Below are 23301 nucleotides of genomic sequence, written 5' to 3'. Positions count from 1 at the left end.
CAGTGTCACAAAACCAACTTCGTTGAACTTCTTTGGTGTACACTAAGTAAACTGGAGACCATCTCTGAGAAAGACGAAGGAAGCCAACGTATCACCTTGGCGAACCCCCACTGCTCAAATCAAATATTTCAATTTCCTTGTCTAGTGTGATCATTCGTCCCATATTTAGACGCATATACCCTCAATGGCTCGAAGAGTATCAAGATGAATTTTGTATGGCAACAAGATCTTCATCTTAATAATTTTATCCCAATGAATTGAACCAAATGTTTTTTTTCTTGTTTTTAAGTTGATAAATACCAAAACAGCTCTAAATTATCTTTATTTACTTCGTCTGCTATTCTCTAAGAGCAAGGGTCTGTATGACATTTTCTGCTTTTCCTTGAACCCGTTCTAGTTCTATCTCAGCTTGGTGTCAATAGGTGCTCTTATTTGGTCAAGGGTCATCCAGATGTGGAGCTTTATGAGATACAGTCAAATTGATTCCACTGCAGTTGTCAATCTTGAAAGCAGAATGAATTTAGGAACAGAATATGATCAAATGGGACCATTGTTGTGGCTTGTCATCCTATATATATTTATTAAGATGTCATCCAGGTCACAGTTCTTCAGCCCCTCAGATAGAATACCATGAGATTCGGTAGCTTTTTCTTTTCACGAAGAACTCTTGAGCGTCCTCAACTCAGCCACGGGGCATACATTGTCATCAACGTCACTGTTCAAAGATCACTGACGACTTTTCCATCCTCCTACAATTAGAGAGTTTCACTGTAAAGTCCTGAAGTGTAAGTCTTTAGAGTCTAAACAAGAATATAGGTCTGGGACTTGGACTGATGAGTAGGAGTCAGCAACTAATTACTGAGCCTCTCATCCTTTCAGGGGCAACAAATTAAGTACTAAAGTCAATGTAATCGACTTACCCCGTCCTCAAAATTACTGGACCTTTGCCAAAATTTGAAACCAGTATTAAAACATATACATGTAAGACGATGAGTTGGCAGAACCGATCACACGCCAAGCAAAATAATTAGTGCCATTTTGCCCATCTTTACCTTTTGAGTTCATTTACCACCGGCATTGACACTTGGCTTCATCGATCCGGGGGCGATAAAATAAGTACCATTTCAACATTGGGGGTCGATGTATTGACTTTTCCCACTCCTAAAAATTGCTGGTCTTGTACCAAAATTTGGGGATCATTTCGGTTTGAACGGCAGTTTTTAAAAATAATTTCCATGTAACTAAATACTTTTAAACTTCGTATACTGGTAGAACGTATTTATAAAACATCTTTTCTCTTGGCTTTATTGAGAAAATTCTATAGTTTGTAAGATATTTGTTGTTTTTTTCTTCAATTTCTGCAATTTCGATCAATCAATGACGTCTATTGAGGTGAAAAACATTCTGTGCCGTATGAATATGTCCCTCGTTTAAGAAACAGATTGGGTTTATTTACATTTGTGAAGAAAAAAAGATACCCTTCCCCCCCACCCCTAACCCTAAAACAGATTGAAATGCAATAGATCGATACTAGGGTCATAATTATGGGTGACAATTTCATATGACACCGCTAGAAAAAACTGCCGCTCAAACCGAAAAGATCCAAATTTGGAAACAATATTAACACACGCGCACACACACAGACACGTGTGTACGTGCTCGTAAACCCCCCCCCCCTGCTCTCCTTCAAAGCAGGTAACTTGACGTCTCACCGCAGTTATCTCCCTTGCAATGCTTCACAGAATTTCTTTTGTTTCTTCATTCGTCGTTTTCTGCCGGTAATTAACAGTTTCTTCTGGTAATTAACTGCTTCTTTTAGCAACTAATCGAACATTTTATTCTCTAACCACAACCTGAATTATGATTTATTTCTCATATTTCGTAAGAAAACTCGCTGTTTTATCTTCCTTCAATAACAATTGAAGTTTGTTTTCCCTCGTGGGTCACAGGTGCCCTTTCCACTTGTTTTAAATGTCCTTTCGCTTTTGTAACCTTTTCTCGTATTCTATATCATTTATCAATACTACATTCGAGCGCTTAAAATTGTACAAATGCACATTTTATTTATATATATATATAACAAAATAATAAATAAACCATATGCATACATATATGTACGTACCTACATATATATATATATATATGTATATATACATGCATATATGGGTACAGGACACCAAAAAAACGTCGAACACAATGAGAAACGAAAACAAAAACAAAACCAAGGAAACGGACATTTTTTTAAACAACGAAAAAAAACAGAGTAATATTTATAGTTTATTTAAAAGCAGCAGAAATTTAACAAAAGCTGTTAAAGTTTCATTCTCTCGTTCGTCGGGAACGTGAAACTCTGAGTAACAGCTTTTGTTATTTTTCTGCCGCTTTTAAATAAAGCATATTACTCTACCTCTGGTATTTGAGTACTCTTTTTTCCACCTTGTTTCACATTTATGTGCTTACTCCAGTATATATATATATATATATATAATATATATATATATATTATATATATATATATATATATACACACACGTTACAGTTTACATCCCAAAGACAAAGTGGGAGAGCTCAACAGCTGGTGTTGTGTGTATAATTCATTTAAACTCTGAACGTTCACGGCTTTTGCCACTGTGATCTGTCCACGTATATGTGGATAGAAACTTTATCGCTTCAACGAATTCTGGAGAGACAGACAGGCAGAATCAAGGACCCTTGTATTTGAATTCTATGCAAATATTCTTTTAAAAAAAAACTTTTTATTTAATTTTTCCAAAATTTCTCTCCCATGTTTACAGTTGAAGAAGTCTCAATGACTGAAGCCGATACTGAAATGTTTTTTATAAAATTATTTTAGCATTTTCTACCTTGACTATATAGTGTGTGTGTGTCTCTATCAGCAATGCTTTGTTGCGTGAGAAAGAAAATCGATAGAATCCGGCATTTATTTGTCACTGCCACGGCGACTGGCCACGTAAGCCGTTCACCACATCAATTGTTGTTGCTGTTTGTCCCAGATTCGCCTAACTGCGCACAATGTAATCAAGGCATTCTAGTTATAACCATTGTATTTTCCACTACATTATCCACCTTTCTGACGGTTTTAGATTTACTGCTATTTCTATAAGACAGAAACCGTTCAGTCTTCAGTTACGTAACATCGTGGCATAGTTTTCTTCAGTTTTAAATTATATCTGAACCTCAAAGAAATTCACCAAAAACTGGATCCAGACTCTCATTCCTTTAAACTTTCTTTTCTCTGTTATTACTACCTCTAGGTTATTAACGATAATCTACATTACTCTCTCTCTCTCACATCACCACAACTCATCATTTTGTTTCCATATCTTCCATCTTTCCTCCTCTCTTTAGGGAATTTTTTTTTTTTATTAATTATTGATCTTCCATGCATTATAAATTTGAAGGTGATTTTTTTGCATATGTACACCGGAGTTGAAAAATTCTTTTCTACTATAGGGGCACAAGGCCCGAAATTTTTTGGGAGGGAGTCAGTCGATGAGATCGACCCCAGTACGCAACTGGTACTCAATTTATCGACCTCGAAAGGATTGAAGGCATAGTCGACCTCAGCAGAATTTGAACTCAGAACGTAAAGACAGATGAAATATCTATTTCTTTACAACCCACAAGGGGCTAAACACAGAGAGGACAAACAAGGACAGACAAACGGATTAAGTCGATTATATCGACCCCAGTGCATAACTGGTACTTATTTAATCGACCCCAAAAAGGATGAAAGGCAAAGTCAACCTCGACGGAATTTGAACTCAGAACGTAAAGACAGATGAAATATCGCTCAGCATTTCTCCTGGCATGCCAACAATTCTTATTTCTTTATTGCCCACAAGGGGCTAAACATAGAGGGGACAAACAAGGACAGACAAAGGGATTAAGTCGATTACATCAACCCCAGTGTGTAACTGGTACTTAATTTATTGACCCCGAAAGGATTAAAGGCAAGTCAACCTCGGTGGAATTTGAACTCGGAATGTAAAGACAGATGAAATACTGCAAAGCATTTTGCCTGGCAGCTTGCCACCTTACTGGGTATCATGATTGCTACTTATATTCTTTGCTCAATGTTTTAGGCACTGAGCAATCCCACTGTTCACACTGTATGGATGGTGGGAGTTGAAGTTGAGGTATCATCCAATGAAGGTCAGCTTGTGGTATACGGATGTCCTGAATCCATATTTGGTGCTTGTTATTAACATGTCCAGGAATGCTAGCTGATTATCTTTTTCCTTTTCCATTGAGAACTGTATGGGATGGCTTTATTGAGTTCACATGATCTAACTGCACTTGGACATCTTCCTGGTGGGGCCAGAGTATAAAGGTGTCATCAACATATCACAGCAATGGGGTTGGTTTTAATGGTGTTGATTCGAAAGCCAAAGTCTCAAAGTATTCCATGTATATATTGGCTATTATCGGTGATAATGGCGAACCCATAGCTAAACTCTCTTCTAGTCGATATATATCAGTGTCCATAAGTAGGTAGTTTCTACACAGAAGGTCAACATTTCCATCCAGTTCCTTATTGGTATACTAGTGCGTTCTTTTAGCTGGATGTCTGATAGTGTTTCACCAGTTGGGATTTTAGTGAACAGACTTATCACATCTAGACTTATCGTCTGGTTGGATTCAATGGGGGTACCCTTGATCAGTTCTGTGAAGGGGGTGGATGAAGTTACACAGTACCAGGTGGGAAGATATATTAGCAGTAATGAGAGCTTTTGGTGCATTTTTGGATTCCCAATCCACGAAAGATACGCAGCTATTCAACAATTCCCTGTGCATTTAGAAAATGGTCAGAGGATATACTTTACTGTTGAGACGGCTGCAAACCAAGTTTTGAATCCAAAAGAAACAACATTAACAGTATTTTTCAAATTTTGTCTGCAAGATATTTTTGCCAAAACGCTTCTTTACAATGAAGTTCCTTCCTAACATACGTGGAGTAATAATTGCTGAAAAAGGGTAAAAGAAATTCAGATGTCGAAGGTGATCCTGGGATGAAGTTTTACACAATAATTGGTAGAGTATATACAATACATCCTAACCAATATGAATGGTTTTTGCTCAGAATGCTTCTTCGTGAGGAAAGAGGACCTACTTCATTTAGAAGTTTGAAAGAAATAGAAAGTGAGGTTTGCCAAACATTTCAAGAAACTTGTTTTAAGTTTACTGGAAAATGTGCAGCAGAAGCCGCTCCCTCTCAAGAACACCAAAGAGTTTAAAATGTCTTTTTGTGATTATTCTCAAAGTTTGTCAAGTAAGCAATCCTCCAGAACTTTGGAATAAGTTCAGAAATGATTCTTGCTGAGGATTTTAAACACCAAGCGCAACTAAGGAATCCTGACTGTGAAATTAATTTCACCAATGCTAAATACAATGAAGCTTTAATTGAAAAAGACGATCAAATTGTTTCAATGAGAAATGAGCCTATTGAAAATTTAGGTCTTCCACATACAAAAAGGGGTCACTCAGTAGATTGTCCAATGAAGTGATGAGGGAAACTTTGTATGATTTGATGGAATTGGCAACATAAATGAAAATCTTCCCAAGTTTTTACCAGATCAGCATCATGCCTACTCTACTCTCATAAACAGCATTAACAATTCTAGAGGAGGGCTTTATTTTCTAGATGCTCCAGGTGGTTCATTCACAGCTACATTTCTTCTGGCTGAAGTCCGTCAACAGAATAGAAAAGCTTTAGTGACTGCTTCTTCTGAGATTGCTGCAACATTACTACAAGGAGGTCAAACTGCCCATTCAACGTTCCAGTTGCCTTCAAATTTAAGCAGCAACGAAGATCCAGTTTGTAATATATCTAAAAATTATGGAATGGACGAACTGATAAAGAAATGTGATTTAATTGTTTGGGATGAATGTACCTTGGCCCACACGAGAGCCCTCCAAGCTGTTGATAGAACCTTACGAGACATTAGAAACAATAATTCACAGATGGGAAAAGCCACAGTACTATTGACAGGAGATTTCTGCCAGACCCTCCCAGTTGTTCCTGAAGCAACAAAAATGGATGAGGTAAATGCACCCATAAAGTCCTCAGCATTGTGGCACCACATGCAAACATTCCATCTTTCAACTAATATGAGGGCACAGCTTTCGGGAGACCGATCAGTTGAAGAATTTGCAGAGATACTTTTAAGACTCGGTGAAGGGAGAACAGTCACTGATGAAGATGAGTATCTTGAACTTGATACGATCTGTAATTTGATTGATTCGGTAGAGGATTTAGTATCTAAGGTCTTCCCAGATCTTCTGTCTTACTACCAGAATGCAGATTGGATATGTGAACCAGCTATAATGGTCCCCCAAAATGCTACAATAAAAAGCATTAACCCCAAACTCTTGAATGCCTTTCCAGGAGAAATGGTAACTTATAACTCGATTGTTACAGTTATTGATGAAGAGGAGATTGTTAATTATCCAGTCCGAGTTTTTGAACTCACTGGAGCCACCAGGAACACCTCATTGTCTTCAGCTGAGAAAAGGAGCTCCTATCATGTTTCTATGTAATTTGTCTCAACCAAAATTATGCAATGATACAAGACTTGTTGTTCACAAACGTATGAGAAACTGCATTGAGGCTACTATTCTCACTGGATGTGGTAAAGGTGAAACTACCGTCATTCCTCGAATACCTGTTATGCCACCTAATATGCCCTTCCAGTTTAAGAGTTTACAGTTTCCTGTCCAACTTTGCTTTGCTATGACCATTAATAAGTCAAGGCTTTCTCTATGCCAACAAAAGCCAAGTATAGAGGTTTATCTCTGGCTAGGTATTTCTCTTGCAGCTGTCTTACCAGAAATATAGCATCAGTGGTGCTTCTCCCTGGCACAAAACCAAACTGCATCTCGTCTAAACTAACTCTCTCCCTAATTGGGCTATGACCCTCTCCATGACTTTCATCACCTAGTCCAACAATTTGATACCTCTGTAATTATTCCTATTTAATGCATCCCCTTTACCTTTGTAGCAGTTGATTATGGTGCTGCTACACCAGTCATTGGGTATGACTTCTTCATGTATCACCTGGTTAACTATACAGGTGATACATAATCTCACACCAGACATTCACTTAGGGACTTCTCTACTCATGTGGGGATGTTCTGACCCCCCAGATTCTCACATTGTATTTGTTCAGTTTCCCTGAAGCATGAAAGGTTGCCTCGTCACTAAAACAAACTCGTCTGAGGAATGTTTTATCTTCAGAAATCAGTTGCAGCATGTGAACTGCAAACTCTTTTCGTCTTGGTTCCATCATTTGGCTCAATTGCCTGTAGGAGTTGCACTTTGTTAGCAGACAATCGCAGGTTCTTGTGTAGAAACTTGTGTAGCTCTGTCTGGCAGTAGTACGGATGGACTTTCTGGGAGAATGAGAAAAGGTTTCTCTTACACGGTCAATGTTTTCCTCAGATGTTCTTGATCACCCACTCCTCTTTCTATTTAACACTGTCCCTGTCTCCATAAATTTCTTGTGCCATACTTTGTTCTGTAGTTTCGTTGAGTTTGTGTATCTGATTTTATCTCAATAAACCATGGAACATGTAAATTGTAAAAAGAGTTTATGGACACCCTGTATATATATAATAATAATAATATTAGGGAATAAATCCAAACTTACAGGGAAAAATGAGATTTAGGATTAAATCTAATTTTATAGTATAAATATATTATATTATATTATATTAAATTAGAGATAAAACCACTATTAGGCAAATCAAACAGTGAAAAACATAAGCCAATACATAAAATTAATTTAAAATATAAAAGTTAAAAATAAAAAATTATTTAAATAATTTAAACTTATAAATTTTATATATATATATATATGTATGTATGTATATTTTTATATTTATATATTATTTTATTTATTAATTAATTAATTTTTTTTTATATATATATCAAAAGTATTAAAAGTTTAATAAAAGATAAAGAGTAAAACACTACGATCGTTTCATGGCTGTACCAATTCGAATAACAATAATTTAAATTCAGTTAATAATCCGAGTTATGGTTACAGTCAATCTTCAGGTTAATTGAAATATTTTTAAAATGATCAGAAATATTTAAACAATATTTTTAAGATATAAATAATATAATAATTTTACTTATAATAAACTCTATTATCAAACTAGAAACTTAAAACTTAACAATTATGATTATATCAAAATCACTTATAATGTTAAATATTAATTTTAATTTATAAGGTAGGAAACCCACCAATAATTTAATATCGGTAATAGTCTATATCTAATTACATAAATATTTTTTTTTTTAAATAACTATTATATATAAATTATCAATGAAAATATATAAATGTATATAAATATTATAATTAAGATCTAAAATAATCTCTATAAATAAATATATATGCACATATAATAAAAACCTAATAAATTAATTTTTCATATTTAAAGATGAAATAGCTAATTTCAAAAATACAAACAAACAAACTTAAACGAATTTTCGGAAATCTTATGTAAAATACTTATAGAAATAATCAATTCGTAGTTATATAGTATCGAATAAATACTATAAATATAATTATCAATGGGAATAACTAGCGAATATCAATTTTAAAAGACAATAACTAAGTTATGCTATTAAGTTAGGCATAACCTGGACCAATCTTTAGTCGAAACATATCTAAGTTTATCAAAGTTTATCTAATTTTAATTATAATAAATTTAAAACTACAATTAATACATGTATATACAAAAGCCTAACTTTAGACACCTCATATATTTGCTATCATACATGAATCTATCGCTAAGTAGTATCTTACGAATAAACTTAAATTTAATATCTAATAATATAGAAAATTATGATAATTAGATCATTACATAAACAACGATATTTACATAAGGAAAATATTATTAATTTAATATAATATAATATTATATATATATATAAACATTGATCAAAGAACAAGCATTAAATTCAAGTCAACGATTTTATATATAACACCATACCTCCAAAGATTTGATCATATATAAATATTACCATGGCTCTTAAACATATAGAGTATACATCATCATCGTTTAACGTCCGTTCTCCATGCTAGCATGGGTTGGACGGTTCGACCGGGGATCTGGGAAGCCAGAAGGCTGCACCAGGCTCCAGTCTTATCTGGCAATGTTTCTACAGCTGGATGCCCTTCCTAACGCCAACACAGGTGGCACGTATATACATATATATTGTACCTGCATGCTTTGATCTTGTTGATTTTGTTGCATGTATTTTTTTTGATGTACCTGATGTATTTTACATTGTATTTGATGTCATAATAATTGTTATAAACTACTGTTGTTAAACGTAAGCCAAATTGCCTTCCGCCGTGTCTCTCTCTCTATTTCTTCCTGCTGTTGCTGTTTGTTGTTGTTCTCTCCGGTCACCGGTTGCCGCCTTCCCCCACCGAATTCTCTCTCTCTTTCTGTGGCGAATTCTCCATTCGACTGAGCCTGGTCAATCGTCGTCGCTCGACTTGGTAGGGTCCCGGGTTTCCGAAGAGTTTGAGCGACCGCAGGTATTCATAACAATATATATAAAAAAAGACATATGAAGTACACATATATAAAAAAAAAAGACATAAAGTATACATATATAAAAAAAAGACATAAAATATACATATATAAAAAAACACAGAAGGTAATAAATATCTATGCAAATAAAAATGTAGATGTGTAGAACGGCCTATCAAGGTGTATATACAATCAACTAAAAATTCTAAAGCTTGTCATGCTACTAAAAATCTAAATAAAATAAAATATTAGTCAACTGAAAAAAAAAAATCTTCTTACTCCCCTCAAACAAAAGAGTGCGTCCTTTTTTTGTTTTTTTGTTTGTTAGAAGATTTGGACTGGTCCTGTAATGGATTACTATCTTTAAATTAGCCATGCAGCACTGAACGAATGATTTGTTGCGTTTCCTGCTCATCCTGATGAGGGGGTCATTTCTGTGATGCAACTCATAATTAAACCATGGCAATGAACTCCCAAAATGGCCATAGGTGTGTTTGACTTAATTTTGTTGAACTCTATTTGCTCCTCAACTCCAATCTACCATGGATTTTATGAAATGAACTTTTTTGACGTTTTGTTTGAGGCGAGTAAGAAAAATGTTTTTTAGTCAATTGATATTTTATTGTATTTAGATTTTTCGTCTCATGACACACTTTAAAATTTTTAGTCGATTGTATATACCTTCTTGATAGGCCATTCTATATATATGTTTAAGAGTCATGGTAATATATATGATCAAATGTTTGGAGGTACGGCGTTATATAGAAAGTCATTGACTCGAATTTGATGTTTGTTCTGTGATCAATGTTTTTATTTTTTTTATCTTCATCTCAATTACATTTCAGCACTTCTTTTTTTTGCAGTCCTATAAACCCTTTTGTTTCTATAAATGAGACAAAAATTATTTCTTGCCATATATATACACAGACATGCAGGAAGTAAATAGACACTTTTAATTTTTCAAAATCTTTTATTTAATACACAAAGCGAACAATTGAAATGTAATTGATAGGTTGCACTACATACTTTAGTATTTAGTTGACATTCCCTTTGCAGTTTTTAATTCAGAAACTCTTTTCGGCTTTGAACTGATGAGCTTTGTGATTGTCTCTTGTGGAATTTCTGACCACTTTTCACGCAACGATCAAAACAATTCATCTTTAGATTTAGGTTTCTGTTGAGTTTTTCATATAGTTCTATCTAGTATGCTCCAAAGATTTCCAATTGGGGTCATGTCAGGAGATTGGCTCGGCTAAGGAAGCTTTTTGATCCCATTTTCAGTCAGCCATTGATAACTTTTCACTGTGTGGCATGGAACCCCATCATCAGAAGTAGACCTTCCTTAAGTATTTCGATGTATTTTTCAGAGTTTAAGGTTCCAACACATTCGATCAGCTCAGAACGACCATTGCTGGTGACAGCTTCCCATACCATTACAGATATACTGCCATGTTTTACAGTTGGTTGGAGTTGTTTCAAATCAAATTCTTGATTGGGAAACCTCCAGACCCAAACACATCCACTGTCTGAAAATAATCTCCTTAGCCCATTTCCTTCTTTTCATGATATTAATTGGTTGAAGGAGAGGTTTTCTTCTAGCTGCTCGTCCATAATACCCTAGCTTGGACTAACTTCTAGCTGTTTTGCAGGTCAGAAGCCTTCAAATGGGGTTTGTTTTCCACAATTCTCTTCAAACAGTGAAGCTTCCTTTCCGAGGGCCAAGGTTGGCTGGGATGAGAATCTGTTGATTCTTTTCCTTGGCTTTTGAATTGTACTATAATTCTATTAAGAGTAGCAAGAGAAATTTGAAGATTTTCGGCAATTTTTTGCTGGTTAAGACCAGCCTCAGAGTGCCCGACAATATGACGTCTTTGAAAATCTGACAGTTCTGCTGAATTTTTGTGCGTGGTATGCTTACTCTTCACAAATGTTTAATATAATAGCACCTGGAATGAAAGGAATAATTACATTGTAAATTCTACACCACTGAAAACATATTAAGACACTTAGATCAGAAAGTTTGAAAGGTGTCTATTTACTTCCTGCATGTCTATGCATGCACACACACACACACACGTTTATTAATTTGTTTTGCAAGATTCCTAATGTGAAATAGTGTGTAGAAACAGATATTGTTGTATTTTGAGGATGGTCTCTTTTTCCCCTTTTAGCCAAATAAACACACACACCATATATATATATCATCATCATCATCGTTTAACGTCCGCTTTCCATGCTAGCATGGGTTGGACGGTTCAACTGGGGTCTGGGAAGCCCGAAGGCTGCACCAGGCCAGTCAGATCTGGCGGTGTTTCTACAGCTGGATGCCCTTCCTAACGCCAACCACTCCGTGAGTGTATATATGTGTGTGTATATATATATATATATATATATATATATAGATAGATAGATAGATAGGTATATATATACACACACACACATACATACATTTTCTTCACTCATTTATTGCTGTTCTTATTTTATTATTTTAACTTATGTCCATTGTCCAGAAATTTTTCGTCACACATCTATGACCTCTTCAGTGATCCTTTTCATTTTCATGTGTGTTCTTGCTCCACCTATTCTATTCTTCTAAGATGTGTATCCTTACATGCACATGTGTGTGTGTGTGTGTGTGTCATGACACACACACACATTCGAAGATCGTGCTTCACCTCCTTGTTCCACCTCTTCTTGGTTCTACTTCTTCCACAGGTTCCCTCCACCATACGAGTGTGACACTTCTTCACACAGCTGTCCTCATCCATATGCATCACATGACCATACCAGCACAGTTGTCTCTCATGTCCAACTCTTCTCTTAGGACACTTACACTCTGTCGTGCATGCACACTGACACTGCACATCCAACAAAGCATTCTAGCATCATTTCTTACAAGACTACACATGTCCTCAGCAGTCACAGACCATGTGTCACTGCCATGTTGCATGGCTGTTTGCACACAGGCATCATACAGTCTGCCTTTCACTCTGAGCAAGAGGCCCTTTGTTACTAGCAGAGGTAGGAGCTCTATGAACTTTGCGCAGCCTACTCTTATTCTCAGGGTGGATGCACAATGGCCCGGTGGTTAGGGCAGTGGACTTGCGGTTGTAGGATCGGGGTTTTGATTCCCAGACTGGGTGTTGTGAGTGTTTATTGAGCGAAAACACTTGAAGCTTCATGACGCTCTGACAGGAGGTGGTGGCGAACCCTTCTGTACTCTTTCACCACAACTTTCTCTCACTCTTTCTTCCTGTTTCTGTTGTACCTGTATTTCAAAGGGCCAGCCTTGTCACACTCTCCCCGCAAACTACATTAAGGGTACACGGGTACACATGTCTGTGGAGTGCTCAGCCACTTGCATGTTAATGTCACAAGCAGGCTGTTCCGTTGATAGGATCAACTGGAACCCTCATCAGCATAACTGACAAAGTGCCACGACTCTCTCAGAGCATCCACTCCTGCTACTAACTTGATCACTTAGGTAACGGAAGCTATCTACTACCTCTAGCCAACCCCCACGGCAGTTGATGGAATATATTTTCTGTACATGTTCCCTGTTTATTGTACCTGTGCATCTACTGTATACAAAAGCTATCTTCCCTATTAACCTACTTCTGATATTGCTGCACCACTTATGTGTCCAAGGCTTACACTGGGTGCATCTTACAGGCTATTCTTATTCTAGCAACTATACTCTCAGAGCATCCACCCCTGCTACCGACTTGGTTACCTAGGTAATGGAAGCTATCAACTACTTCTAGTTTTCTCCCCTGGCATTTGATGGAATCAATTTTTTGTACATTTTCTGGAGTTTATTGTACCTGTGCACCTTCCACACCCAAAAACTATCTTCCTTGCTAACCTTCCTCTGATGTTGCTGCACCTCTTACGTGTCCATAGCTTACACCAGGTATTATTTACTGAAAATATAATTCTTACTGAAACTTTCCATTGTGTGTAATAGAAACTTGTAATGTTTTTGCAGACTAACCAATGGATAAATCGGGCCAAAATATACTGATTTTGGCCAAACTGAATGAAGTATGTGGCAACTCAAGTACAGCAACCCGAATTAAGTAAGTGTATTATGATCACCACTTGTCTATTCTTTTATCCTGATACCATTAAATCGAAAATGCATTTTGCATGATAAAAGCTTTTTTTCATTAACATCTGTTTACATTCTCTTTCTAGATGTCACCTTGCGAAAGTAGGTTTCCATTGTATATTACAAGATGTTGGCTCAACTGAGTGTGTTGATGCTCTTCTGCAACAGCATCAAATATCAGCCATATTGGCACTGCACGCTTACCATTCAGGAAAGATTCTTACAAGTAAGAAATATCTGTATATTACAATTAACATTCATTTTCTTTATTGTCTCAGTGACAATCTAATCCATGGCTACCACCCTAGATATAATGTGACTTTTGCCAAAACACTCCTAGTTTCTCACACACAGACCTTCTATGCCTCTTCTCTCTGGTTTTTCTACCACAGCCCCTGTTCTTCACAGCTGTCTGGACTTGTGCCACGTCCACTCAGGAACTCCCAACTCACTTACCTCTTATCATCTGTATTGTAGTCACCCCCCCCCCAGCACTTTAATGCCCAGTTCTTACTTTTTAGACCATTGGGCTTTTTTTTTGGAATTCTTTCCTGTGCATTTCCTGCAGTGTTTTGAATTGTTTCTATTCAAGAGGAACGCTATTGGCACAAAACCAGCAGTTAGGGTAGAAGTGCATCACACCAGCCCCCCTCTGCTCAACTGGTTTATTGTTTTGTTGACTTAAGTCAACCTTGGAGGAATTAGAAATCAGAACATAAAGACGGCCAAAATGCTGCCAACCATTTTGCTTGGCATGCTAATGATTCTGCCAGCTGTCTATCTTATTTCAAGGGCAACTATATTGACTCACAAATGAGTGGTGGAGGTGGCTGTGAAGGCCATACATATATCTGCCCCCCCCCCCCCCGTACAATATAATAAAACCAGTGACTCACAAAAAGTAACCCTAGTTTCTTACTTTCTGTTGTTATTAAATTAATATTACAAATCTTTAGCCAGTACATTTGTATTCATGCTTTCATGCAGTGGGTTGACTGTATCTGTAAATTCACTTCTTTGCATGGATTTCTGCACCAAAAGTGAAATAATAGAAGCATCAATTTTATTGCTTGGTGCTCTGAGGTATGAGCAAATGGTTTCAAGTCAGTTTGCTGCCAGACTTTAAGCCAAAGAACTAACATTCCACCAATGGCATTGCACTGTATCCCTGTGCAAAAGTACTTAGCATCCAGTCACCCAGTGCACTAACTGTAAATATACTTTGTGGATCTAAGTTCATTGCTACAAGCAATTCAAATCCACAAATGGATGTAGCCCAGTGAAGCCACTAAGATTCACTCTAGTAAATTCTTTTTCAACTACCTTTACATAAAGTATTCAATGGGCCCCAACAAGCTATACTACTGCTGCTTAATCTACAGCAAACTAAATTTATATCCATGTTGAAAAAGCATAAACCTTGGTCTTGAGTTCTTTAAATCCTACTCTTATATCCTTCAGAATTTAAAAAGAATCAATGTTTGGTGTAACACTCGAGCATCAGATAAAAATTCTACCAACACCACTTTCGACAATGGCTAGGCTAAGCATCATTATTATTTCTCTCTTTCAGATAGTCGTCTAAACATACCATATGCTGTCGTCCTTGGTGGAACTGACGTCAATGAATATCATAGAGATACTGACAAGATGAAAATTATGTCTTCAGTTCTTAAACATTCCAAGTAATGATTTTCACAAACTATTTCTTTATAAAGCAGATTGTAATCCTTTGATGTTGTTTCCTAAGTCAGGGTCTCTTTCCTTACTGAGATTTCAGTATGTTTGAAGACTCTGCTACACTTTTTATATTATATGGCAGTTCTGAAGTAGTTTCCCTGATCTTTTAATATATTCTCCTTTTCCTGACTCAGCTTGGCTGACAAAAGCTTATACTCTTAATTCAGTGTTGAGTTCTGAGCACTAAGAATGATGGCAAAAATCATTCCTCTAACAATATATAAATATTCAAGTAATTTTGAGTTTTTAGCATGAAAGAAGCAGGAAGATGGGAGAAGAGGAATTTCTTAAACAAAACAGTGCTTCTGTTGTGTTCAACAAAACAATAACCAAGGAAGAACTGTTCATTGAAAAAATCAGGAACTGACTTAAATCTCAGATATTTACGATATCTCAGCTGAGTTTTCAGTTGATTAAATAATTACAAATTTTTAAAATTTGTGTTATTGTTGAGTAGTCAAGAATACTTTTTTTTCTATTTTTTTTTTTAATACTGGTTGTTGACTAGCAACATCAATCTTCTATTTTTTAATTTCTAATTAGGGTCCTTTGTGATAATCAGGAATATCACCATTTGTCATTTAACCCTTTAAATAGCAACCCTTTCCTTCTGTGGAGAATCTGTCATTTCTCAAATTATTTGACCTTTCATGTTTAGAAATATCCTTCAATGGGTGATTCTATTAAATTGATGATAAGAGCTTGTGACTGTCACATCAACAAGAAGAATTCAGCTCAACGCTGCTAGCTAACGAGAGATATGTTAATGTTAAATTAGGGGGGGGGGGCGAATATTCGTAAAGTCCCTTCTCAAATTGTGGAAAGTCGATTATAATGACATTTAGTCTGTAGAATAGGGCCCAATGCTCTTCATTTTTAAACTGCCTTCTTAAACTAAGGCAGATCATTGCAGCTGAGGATTGATTTGAATTTTTGTATAAAAGGAACAGATCGGAAGAGAAGTTGTTCTTGGTTGAAAGGATTAACATGGAATGAGATTCAGTATATTGCAAAGAGGAGGAGGAGGAGAGATCTGTTGCCTGTGCTAGGGAGAGTGGAAGAGTTGGCGGGATGGAGGTGGCTAATTCAGGATGACAGTTATCAAAGCAATGTTTTAAGATACTTACAGCTAGATGGACTTTGCCTTTGAAGTGTGCTGGCCACGAAATCAAATTCAATGACTGGCATCAGTGCTAGTGGAGCGCTAAGAGTACCATACGAGTGAGATCGTGGCCAGAGCAACAAGCTGGCCTCCGAGCCGATGGCACGTTAAAAACACCATTTGAATGTGATCATTACCTGCGTTCCCTTACTAGCACTTGTGCTGGTGACACGTGAAAAAACATTCGAGCGAGGTCGTTGCCAGTGCCGCTGGACTGGCTCCTGTGCAGGTGGCACAGAAAAAGCATCATTTGAGCATGGCCGTTGCCAGTACCACCTGACTGGCCCTCATGCCGGTGGCACGTAAAAGCACCCACTACACTCTCGGAGTGGTTGGCATTAGGAAGGGCATCCAGCTGTAGAAACTCTGCCAGATCAGATTGGAGTCTGGTGCAGCCATCTGGTTTGCCAGACCTTAGTCAAATTGTCCAACCCATGCTAGCATGGAAAGCGGATGTTAAACGATGATGATGAGTGCCTTATACAATATATAAACAACCCCTTAGGAAATTGTTCACTAACCAAATCTCTTCTAAATTCTACACATCTCTTCAAGATAAACATCAAATTCTGAAACATAAAAGAGATCCAAGAACTAGTATCCACAGAATAACGACTTGGCTCCTTATCAAAGACTCCAAGATTAGTAGTGCTTATAGAATGATATACACCTTGATCAAAAATTCCAAGATTACTGAAGTCCATAGAATGATTTACAGCTGAACAGTGGTGGCAATTTACAAAATTCCAGTTAAAATTTGTCAACAGAAGCAGTATCTCATTACTGCTAAATCTGTCACTTGAATTTCTTCCTTGAATAAAATGGGTTTTGTACTTTTTATTTCGTGTCTACTTTCATAGAAATCAGCCTGTGACATTTTAAAATGTCTTATATATATATATATATATATATTGTATGTCTGTTTTATTGTGATTTTGTATCTGCTTTTCCACATGGGTTGTTACACTCTACCCAATACATACAATTGTGGAAACTTTTGAATTAGATATCTTTATTGGTACACACCCATCATGTTGTCCAATGACTCAGTCATGCAACCGAATGGTAATTATAGATGTATCTTACTTGAGGTTTACTTTATGGCTGGGTTAACTGAGATAATTAAGTAATGGTGGGTGTTTTACCTGGGCCAACAACTAAAATTATTTTCTGTACCAGTTACAACTTCTGGACAATAGATATTTAGGTTAGTGCAGTATTTTAACCAGAAAACCGCTTCAGAATATTAATTGTAATATTGTTTAAAACTGCTTTGTCACTCTGCTTCTTCAATACAACTGCCTTTGCTATTCACATCAAGTAATATGAACAAGATTTTTGCACAAAAGTTAAAACCTATTGAACCATGTCAAGTTAAAATTGCAAAATCATTTGATATTGAAAGCAGTTATAGAAATATTTAGAATTTCTGTTTTGTCATTTTTACATAGAAATTTTTAAACTTTCTTTTTTCAGGTACATAATAGGATTTAGTAAACAAATGGTCAACACAGCAGCAAGATTATGGGTAATGTTGGTTTTCATTCTCCTTTCACCCACATACATTTTTATAAGTGGGTGTGTGTATTCAAAAACTATGTTAACATGGGCAAACGTATCGATATGTGACTAAGGTATTTGCTTTGCAACCACGTAGATACAGGTTCAAATTCACTGCATGACATCTTGAGCCTTCTGCTATAGATTCAACTTCATCAATATAAGTGGAAAAAGTCTGTCAACTGCACTTGTGGGACTGAAGATATATAATGTATGTGTGTATGCATATATATATATATATATATATATTTTTTTTTTTTTTTTGAAAAAAGGAAAAAGAAAGACTTTGCTGGTAGTTCTAATCAGTTTAATTTATTATTTTTTCATATAAATTTTAGTTCATAAATCTTGTTTTTTAACTTGGATGTGGGGAATTTTTTTTCAAATTCTTGGTTAACTTTTTTGGACAACTTTCCCCCACTGCATTCGTTGTCAAACAGATCTGAGGATTTGGGGCTTTGTGATTCTATAGATGAGATTTGGGTGTGTTTGGGGTGGGGTTGGGCTTTGTTAATCCGTGTGGGTGTGAACGACTTGGTGAATGATAGCTGAAAGAAAGTAGTGAATGGTCAGCACAAGATACTTGATTGGGGGTGGAGGTGGGAAGTGGTGGGATGTTAAAGGAGTGTTTTGTGAAGCCATTTGAATAGTGTACATGGGGGGTGGGCATGGTATTGGTTCCAGAAACGACGAGGGAACTAGGCTACTGGAGTTCTGTGATGCATGTAACATTTTGATCTGCAACACTAATTTCGGGAAGCCAGACAGCCACCTGATAACCTATCAATTGGGGGACTCTGTCAGCCAGATTGATTTCATCCTCACCAGACAATGGGACACAGGGTTGCTCTTAAATACAAAGACCCTCCCGGGTGAAGAATGTACCCCCCAGCATAGGCTAGTCATTAGTGACTTTAGGCTCGAGGCCAGAAGGATGTCAAGAAGCAGATCAATTCAAAAAAGAAGGATTTGGAAGCTAAAGAACCCTTCACATAGTCAGAGATTTAGGGACATCCTCATCAAGAAATTTGATGAGAGGGAGGAGGAGCTACAGACATCGGACATAGAAGGTAGCTGGAAATTCCTATGGGACAGTTTGCTGAGTGCCACAGACCAAGTCTGTGGATGGTGCAAAGTCCCTTCCAGACCTAGTTACGTGGTGGTGGAATAGTACGGTAGACAAAGCCATTAGAGCAAAGAAACGGGCCTGGAAAGCCTAGAAGGGTGGGGGTAACAGGGAATATACCAGGTAGCCAAAAGGGAGGCTGGGCAGCAGGTATACATAGCTATGGGCAAAGCAGAAAAGAAGTTTGCCAATGTCCAGTGATGTAAGGACCAAAGAACTGAGGTATTTCGGATTGCTAGACAGTGTGTGAGAGAAAATAGTGATGTTACAGGAGAGAAATGTGCCCACATGGATGATGGGCACTTGCTTTTAATGATTCAGAAAAGACAGAGGCTTGGAGAAGCCATTATGAAAGACTGCTGAATGTGGAGAATGAATGGGAGGAGGAGAGCCTTCCAAATGTTGACCCAGTAGAGGGACCAGCTATCCGAATAGACAGCTCCCTTGTAGATAAAGCATTTAAGGGTATGAAGCCAGGAAAAGCCCCCAGCCCATCAGGAATCACTACTGAGATGCTTAAAACATCTGGTAATGTGGGCTATGGCCTAGTCACCTGCATTGTAAACCAGGTAGTTCATAATGGAGTCATACCCAATGAATGGCGTAGCAGCACCATAGTCAACTGCTACAAGGGTAAGGGTGATGCTCTAAATAGAAATAACAACAGGGGTATCAAACTGCTAGATCAGGTGATTAAGGTCATGGAGAGAGCCATAGCCCATCTCATTAGGGAGAGAGTCTGCTTAGATGAAATGCAGTTCGGTTTTGTGACGGGTAGAAGCACCACTGATGCTATATTCCTGGTTTGACAAGTGCAGGAGAAATACCTAGCTAAAGATAAACCCTATACTTAGCTTTTGTGGACTTGGAGAAAGCCTTTGACAGGGTCCCCTGATCCCTTATCTGGTGGGCGATGCGGAAACTAGGGATTGATGAATGGTTAATAAGGGCTGTACAGGCCCTATACAGAGAGGCAGTTAGTAAGGTTAGGATTGGCAATGAGTATAGTGAAGAATTCCGGGTAGAAGTAGGGGTCCACCAAGGTTCAGCCCTCAGCCCCATTTTATTCACCATAGTTTTCCAGGCAATAACAGAGGAATTCAAAACGGGTTGCTCCTGGGAGCTCCTCTATGCTGATGACCTGGCTATCATAGCAGAATCACTACCAGAACTAGAAAAGAAATTTCGGGTGTGGAAGCAAGGTTTAGAATCAAAAGGCCTTAGAGTCAATGTAGCAAAGACCAAAGTTCTAGTAAGTAGGAAGGCGAACTCATCACACACACCCTCTGGTAGGTGGCCCTGCTTGATCTGTAGAAAAGGTGTAGGTAGAAACTCCATAAGATGTACCCAGTATAAGCTATGGACACATAAGAGGTGTAGCAACATCAAAGGAAGATTAACCAAGAATATAGCTTTCATGTGCGGTAGATGCACAGGAGCAATAAACACTACGGATGTTCAGAAAACAGATTCCATCACACTCCAGGGGAAGAAAATAGAAGAACTTGATAGCATCCACTACCTAGGTGACCAAGTTAGTAGTGGAGGTGGATGCTTAGAGAGTGTTACCACTAGAATAAGAATAGCCTGGGTAAAGTTTAGAAAGCTTCTACTCATACTGGTGACAAAGGGCCTCTCGCTCAGAGTGAAAAGTAGATTGTATGATGCATGTGTGCAATCTACCGTGCTTCACGACAGTGAAATATGGGCTGTGACTGCAGAGGACATGCATAGGCTTGAAAGAAATGAAGCTAGTATGGTCCGCTGGATGTGTAATGTCAGTGTGCATACACGACAGAGTGTAAGCGCCCTGAGAAAAATGTTGGACATAAGAAGCATTGTATGTGGCGTGCAAGACAGACGTTTGCGCTGGTATGGTCATGTACTACAGATGGATGAGGAGAGATGTGTGAAGAAGTACCACTTCCAAACAGTTGAAGGAATCCAGAGTAGAGGTAGACCCATGAAGACATGGGATGAGGTGGTCAAGCATGACCTTCAAATGTTGGGCCTCACAGAGGCAATGACAAAAGACCAAGACCTCTGGAGATATGCTGTGACTGAAGAGCCGGCAAATAAAGTGAGTTCATGGGTGTATCCTACACCAGTTTCGCATAACCAGCCCCAGCCCATTCAAAAGTACCTTGGATTGTCGGACGACCTGCTGTGCTTAGGGAGACCTATTGAGTCAAGTACATCAACATCAAAAATTCAAATGAAAATTGTGGTTGTGATACCTGTGCCAGTGGCACGTAAAAAGCACCATCCGAACGTGGCTGATGCCAGTGCTGCTTTGACTGCCGTCCGTGCTGGTGGTACGTAAAAAGCACCAACTAATCGGCCATTGCCAGCCACCTCTGTCCCCTGTGCCGGTGGCACGTAAAAAGCACCCACTACACTCATGGAGTGGTTGATGTTAGGAAGGGCATCCAGCTGTAGAAACACTGCCAGATCAGACTGGAGCCTGATGCAGCTTCCTGGCTTCCCAGACCTTGGTTGAACCATCCAGCCCCATGCTAGCATGGAAAATGGACATTAAATGATGATGATGACTTGGGAAAGTGTCTCCTACTGTAGCCTCTGGCCAACCAAAGCTTCATGCATGGATTTAGTAGATGGAAACTGAAAAAAGCCTGTCGTATATGTATGTGTGTGTGTATATATATATATATATATGTGTGTGTATATGCATGTGTATATATACATATATAGATATATATTGGGTCATCTCATAAATAATACAGTTTTTTTCAATTGCATCAACTAAAAGTCAGGGGACAGGATAAACTACCTGCATCAACTTGCTATAAAAGCAGGTAATAATTTTACCTTGTACTTATTCTTAGTGCAAATTTTGAAAAGTGCAGTTCGATTTTAACAGTTATTTTTTCAAAGCTATAATGGAAGTGACAAAGAAGAATATTCGGCATATTTTGCTTTAAGAGTTCAATAAAGGCAACAACACAATTGAAAGTGCGAGGAATATTAATGCAGTGTATGGGGATCGGACAATAAGCGTAAGTCAGTGTCAAAGGTAGTTCCAGAAATTGCTAGCTAGAAACTACAGTCTAGAAGATGAGCCTTGTCCCCAGAAGATCCGTAGAGCCCAACAAGGACATCGTGCAAACCCTGGTGGAACAAAATCCTATCGTAACTTTTGAGGAACTAGTAGAGAAGCTTGGATTTGGTCATTCAACCATTCATCGACACCTGCATGCCATCTGAAAAGTCAGCAAATTGGGCCAGTGGGTTCCTCACAAACTTTCTGAGTGTAATCACATGCTGAGAGTGAATGTGTGCACTTCTTTGCTGTCCTGTCTCATGAATGAACCTTTTTGGGGGCTGAATAGTGACTGGTGATGAGAAATAAGTTCTCTATAAAAATGTCAAGCACCGAAGACAGTGGGTAAGGAAACACTGCCAGCCCAGGCTAAAGAAGGTCTTCACCCATGTGAAGTGTTGCTATGTGTTTGGTGGGATATGAAAGGTTTAGTCCACTTTGAACCTTTAAACCCAAACTAAATGATAACAAAGGAGATCTACTATGAGCAGCTTGAACAGCTTAAGTCAGTACTAGAAGGAAAATGACCATCTTTTGTTTCAAGATGAAAGGTGTTGTTCCATCAGGATAATGCTCAGCCACATACAGCAAGGATGACATTCCAAAAGCTGGAGCAGTTTGAATGGGAAATGAAGCTCCATATTCCTTGGACATTGCCCCATTTGATTATCATTTATTCTGCAATCTTCAAAATCATTTGGACGGAAAAAATACGAATTCTGTAGACGAGGTGAGAACAGTACTGGAGGAGTATTTTTGATCATGGACAAGTGAATTTTGGAAGGGACTACCTACAACTCCAAAATTACCCTTGAAATTAATAAACAATGGGATTATAAAAGCAATGAAGCTAGACATTATGCAACTGAGGACACCAAGGAAAAAGTTGAAGAAAATACTATTCCATTTGTCAACACACATGATCCAGGAATGACCAACATATTTAATGCTATAAAAACAAATCTACTTTT

At 37.7% G+C, this 23301-nt stretch overlaps 2 protein-coding genes across 9 annotated transcripts in view; both read left to right on the top strand.

The window, feature by feature from the left end:
• LOC115224477 overlaps positions 1-6845 on the top strand; it is a 19969-nt gene extending 13124 nt beyond the window's left edge. The window contains exon 2 of the mRNA XM_036513409.1: positions 4717-6845. Within this exon, the coding sequence (XP_036369302.1) occupies positions 5866-6561 (696 nt within the window). The 5' untranslated portion in view covers positions 4717-5865 and the 3' untranslated portion in view covers positions 6562-6845. The remainder of the gene's footprint in view (positions 1-4716) is intronic.
• LOC115224249 (glycosyltransferase 1 domain-containing protein 1) overlaps positions 1703-23301 on the top strand; it is a 42642-nt gene continuing 21043 nt past the window's right edge. The window contains exons 1-5 of one of the 8 annotated variants that reach the window (XM_029795052.2): positions 1703-1798; positions 13559-13649; positions 13768-13907; positions 15255-15366; positions 18060-18111. In XM_029795052.2, the coding sequence (XP_029650912.1) occupies positions 13567-13649; positions 13768-13907; positions 15255-15366; positions 18060-18111 (387 nt within the window). In that variant the 5' untranslated portion in view covers positions 1703-1798; positions 13559-13566. The other 7 variants (XM_036513401.1, XM_036513402.1, XM_036513403.1 and 4 more) reach the window with 7 other exon arrangements.

Source organism: Octopus sinensis, linkage group LG25 (genome assembly GCF_006345805.1).
Source record: "Octopus sinensis linkage group LG25, ASM634580v1, whole genome shotgun sequence".
Classification (NCBI taxonomy): domain Eukaryota; kingdom Metazoa; phylum Mollusca; class Cephalopoda; order Octopoda; family Octopodidae; genus Octopus; species Octopus sinensis.
Note: the sequence above shows the minus strand (reverse complement) of the source record. Positions and strands in the feature narration are given on the sequence as shown.